General features: G+C 42.2%; 1 protein-coding gene across 1 annotated transcript in view; it reads right to left on the bottom strand.

Annotated features, from left to right (window-relative positions):
• Positions 1-3,859, bottom strand: part of LOC118431998 (receptor tyrosine-protein kinase erbB-3-like) — a 25,528-nt gene extending 21,669 nt beyond the window's left edge. Inside the window, exons 1-5 of the mRNA XM_035843461.1 lie at positions 3,722-3,859; positions 2,974-3,041; positions 1,236-1,300; positions 652-739; positions 252-393 (exon numbers count right to left, since the gene is read on the bottom strand). Of these exons, the coding sequence (XP_035699354.1) occupies positions 252-393; positions 652-739; positions 1,236-1,300; positions 2,974-3,041; positions 3,722-3,735 (377 nt within the window). The 5' untranslated portion in view covers positions 3,736-3,859. The remainder of the gene's footprint in view (positions 1-251; positions 394-651; positions 740-1,235; positions 1,301-2,973; positions 3,042-3,721) is intronic.
• Positions 3,860-4,149: the final 290 nt, after the last annotated feature.

The raw sequence follows: 4,149 nt of genomic DNA, 5'->3' as shown, positions 1-4,149 counted from the left end.
TGTGAGGGGGTATTACAACATTTTGCAACCAGTTGGCTTAATTAATCAGTTGCCTTAATTGCGCACACTTTTATATATTCGTAAATATACACATAGAATTAAAAACTATTGGTAGTATTATACCTAATAAAATAAGCATTTTGATAAAATATGGTATGAGAGGGGGTAACGTTAACGTTATTTCATTTCTATGACCGTCTACATTTCTGTTTTCGAGGGCAATCTGAGAGCACACCATGAATGATACTTACTCTGGAAACTTGGTCCTGTTGTACTCTGTCAAAGTGTGCAGGACGGTAAAGGGGTAGTTTTCGTTGTCCACAATTTTGCACATTTTGGCGGCGTTTTCTGGGAGGATGCGCCCCGGAACGGGGCTCCTAAAAATCAGGGTACCTGGCGGTACAGGGGGATTCTTTTGTTTATTACACTTGATTAATACACGGACACTGTCTATAAATAGAGCTGAAAGACTGTAAGGCACTATAAGAGAATTACTGGTGAATAAGTAGAAGAAATTTGATTCTTTGGACTACTTTGCAAGCCACACCTCTGACGTTTTGCCAAAACATTAGAAGAAAATGTATGAATTCGCACAAAGGCACTAGAAGAACTGACATGGTGCTATTATAAAGCTATGAATGTGACACTCACAGTTGTCGTCCATGGTGAACTCGTGCACTATCTGGTCGAGTTGTAGCGTCATGGAACCCGTGTCGGCGAGAGCGATGTCCAAAAACCCCTACAAAATCAACATGGAAAATGTCGACCGACAAATAAGGCGACTTTGCAGTCATGTGACTTTTAAGTATCATAATCAGCCCCATAGCTGGTCAGCCGTAGAGGCAGTATGATGGCACTCGACAAAGACATGTTTGGCGTTACTGTGTCCCAAGATGTTCTGTACATTTGTCCTCTCTTTACCTCTATCTGTTAGGTACCGAATCGACAGTACGTATACAGACCGTTGTCTTCCGCATTTGTCACATGACACAATGTATAACTGACCTTTGGTATCATCATTATACGCCAGCTTGGCTTTGCAGACACGCATCGCGACAGCAGCTGTTTATATTACAATAAACGACCTGTCACATCCAATCTTTGCATGTCTCTAGCTGTAAGCGTTGTTTGCAATTGAACCTATCTAATGAGAATTCTATAACGGGGAATCTCGCAAAAGATCGTACAAGTATTCAAAGTGTGGTCCGAGTTGGCAAAGAGAGACGAAACCTTACCGTAGGGTTTTGGCTGAATCCGTCGAAGAAGCATCCCTCTTCGAAAGGTGGTTGCGCATCTTCATCTGATACAAAACAACAGTATTGAAATCCCAAAGAAAATCCCTACGGTAGCATAAGATAGTAATAAAAACTTAGCAAAAGAGGAGTGAAGCTGGCCAATGAATGTGTTTGGCTACCAGTGGCTGATGACTCCCTTTGGCATATTTGATACTATCTTCTGTCACTGGTAAATCTGCCTGGAGATTATCAAAATCTAGTTATAACGAGGCGGGAAATAATAGAATTGAGAAAATGTCAGATTTGTCGACTTTTCGTCGTGCTAGACGGTTAGAAGGTGTCTAGTTATTATTGACTTTGCTGCTGATCATTGATAACTTCAGTACCCTGTAGTACTCTCCAAGCAGAGGTTGGTGGGGAAAACTCGTGACCTTTTTTTCATCAATTTGATGAAAGAAAAGGGTCACGATTTTCCCCATGGACCAACCTCTGCTTGGAGATCCTGTAGTGCCTACTGGCACATGGGGAAGCAAATTTCCTTGCTATTTCAGCAGCAGAATATATTTTTACAGGGAGGGTTTGCTGCCCCTTCTTTATCTTAATCTTTATTTTCAATCAGGGACTCCCATTTTACGTCCATTCGAATTCCGAAAGAAAGGTGCAGCCCAAACCAAGATGCCCCTCCAGGATAAGAACTAGGGTCTCCCTGTCACCAATGGTGTTTCCTGAAGGAAGTTCAACCGTCATTTTTGTTTGATTTGCTTACCAGGTAAACCGTCTTGAGGCGTAACGCACCAGGTTAATTTGTACTGAACAGAACAAGCTGCATATCCGGACAGGTTTATTTGAGCCACTCGCGCCGGGAAGGTCCCCTACTTTTGTCGATGCGGTGGGTTCTTTACCGTGGTGCTCTAGGTGTGGCTCTCCCCGAACACGGGACCTCCATTTTTTTCACTTGAGTTAAGTGAGGAAAGTCGTGTTAAGTGCCTTCCCAAGGGCATAAGATCGGTGGCACATGAACGGATTCGAATTTTTTTATTAATCGTCCTACTTTTGTGACCATGTTGGACAAGAACTTGAAAGCCTCAATAAAAGCAAATTCGCGACAAAGGTTATTGCAAACTTCGAGTCCATCTCAAACAGAACGCTCTATCTTATTAATGTTCCTCTAGCTTGGATGCCACCATATCTAGTTTCCCAGAAGTTTCTGTTACCAACTGTTGGTTTCGAGTGTTTTTAAACTCAGTACTATGGCACCCAGGCTATCTCATACTCGCTACTTGACGCACAATATTGTGCTGTGAGGAAGTGAGTGTGGGAGATCCCCCCCCCCCTCCCCTCCACCAGTATACTAAATGGGCCAGCACCCAATACCATTTTCTGCGTAGTTACAACGTGCCATTGGTCAAGACAGATGATATTGTTAATTGCATATTTTACTTACATATCAAACAACCATATGGCCACACTTCCCGTTTTCCCATAGGTGAGGTCAGGTAAACAAACAATAGGGTACAAAATGCACTTCTATATATGAGAAGACAACAACATAGAATTAAAGCAGAAGAGGGAAGATATTTCCCTTTCGAGGAAAGATATATCCCTTTCCTCATTAAAATGCAAACCTGACAAAGAGAGGCTAACATATGACGCCAATTCTGTTGATTACCGGGGAATTTCTGCCCTCATGTGTCCAGAGCGCGCGAGTGAACAAACAAGTCCAACCCTTCATACTTACCAGTCTGACGTGTTATGACTAGCACTGAAGCCAATATCAACAATCGAAGCACTGAGACTCCACTTTGCCTGGCAGAGAGAAAAAAAGAAAGGAAAACGGAGTTTCAGAAGTCTAGCTAAAACTTTCATCTAACGTTACACTGTAGATTTGATTACATCGATCGATAGTGTTCTTGCCATGAGGAGAAAGTTTATCGCCATTTTATATCTTAGTAACGATCTACGGAATTAACCAAATTATCAGTACTTTGATACTGAAAACACTTCTTCCATCATAGTGAAATATATTGTAAGCTGAATTGAAGTGTAATAAAACTGGATACATTAATATTTGTTATTTCAAAATCAAAATAGACCCAAGCTCTGGTGCACATTTGTACGGTGTTCCAAAGTATTCCAATTAGGAGCGGTGGGGTATCGTGTCGTGAATTGTAATGCCTCAAGTCAAGTTTTCTTCTTTGCCGACAAAGTTCAATCGAAAGGCCTTACTAGTGCTTCTTAAACCTTTAGTTCTTCCATGTAAACTCACGGAAAAGAAACAAACTTTGTAAAACCCTATCAAAGCCTAACGGAAGGAATAAATAGTAGTTATTCCCGACACACAGACTACCCTCATGCCAAGTGGCCTGTTAAACGCCGGCTTTTCCACTTAGACCAGTTGAAGTTTACCTTGGAACCAAAACATCCTTTCCCCCGAACAATTTCCACGTATTATATAGATAGTACAAAGCACAAGCGTGCCAACTCACCACGTATGTAGCATTTTTGTAGTCAGTTCCTGGGACTTGTGTATGGGTACGGCCAGTGTAAACTACCGCAGGTTGGTATGAACTATGAGTACGCGGAAACTGAGTCCGGCTTTTTGTAGCAAGCAGGTGAAAAATCCCCTCGCCAGTCCGCGAACTGAGGTAACATTACCGGCTAGGACTGATACATTTCCAGTAGGGGTGATGCGTCCCTCTCAATCCCAATGACTCAACCAATTGAAGCGTTGTTACGCCAAATATAGACCTAGTATATACGGGAACGGATACGCTATAGTTTTCCTAAAAAGTTTCCAACCCTTTAAGAAAGTGTTAAAACATATTCACCCCCCTGGAAGAAAGCTTTCGTATTCACACCCCTAAGAAATAGAGTGGCACAGTCTCAGGTGATTTCCCCTACCTGCCCCCGTGTT

This window comes from Branchiostoma floridae, chromosome 15 (genome assembly GCF_000003815.2).
Source record: "Branchiostoma floridae strain S238N-H82 chromosome 15, Bfl_VNyyK, whole genome shotgun sequence".
Taxonomy (NCBI): domain Eukaryota; kingdom Metazoa; phylum Chordata; class Leptocardii; order Amphioxiformes; family Branchiostomatidae; genus Branchiostoma; species Branchiostoma floridae.
Note: the sequence above shows the minus strand (reverse complement) of the source record. Positions and strands in the feature narration are given on the sequence as shown.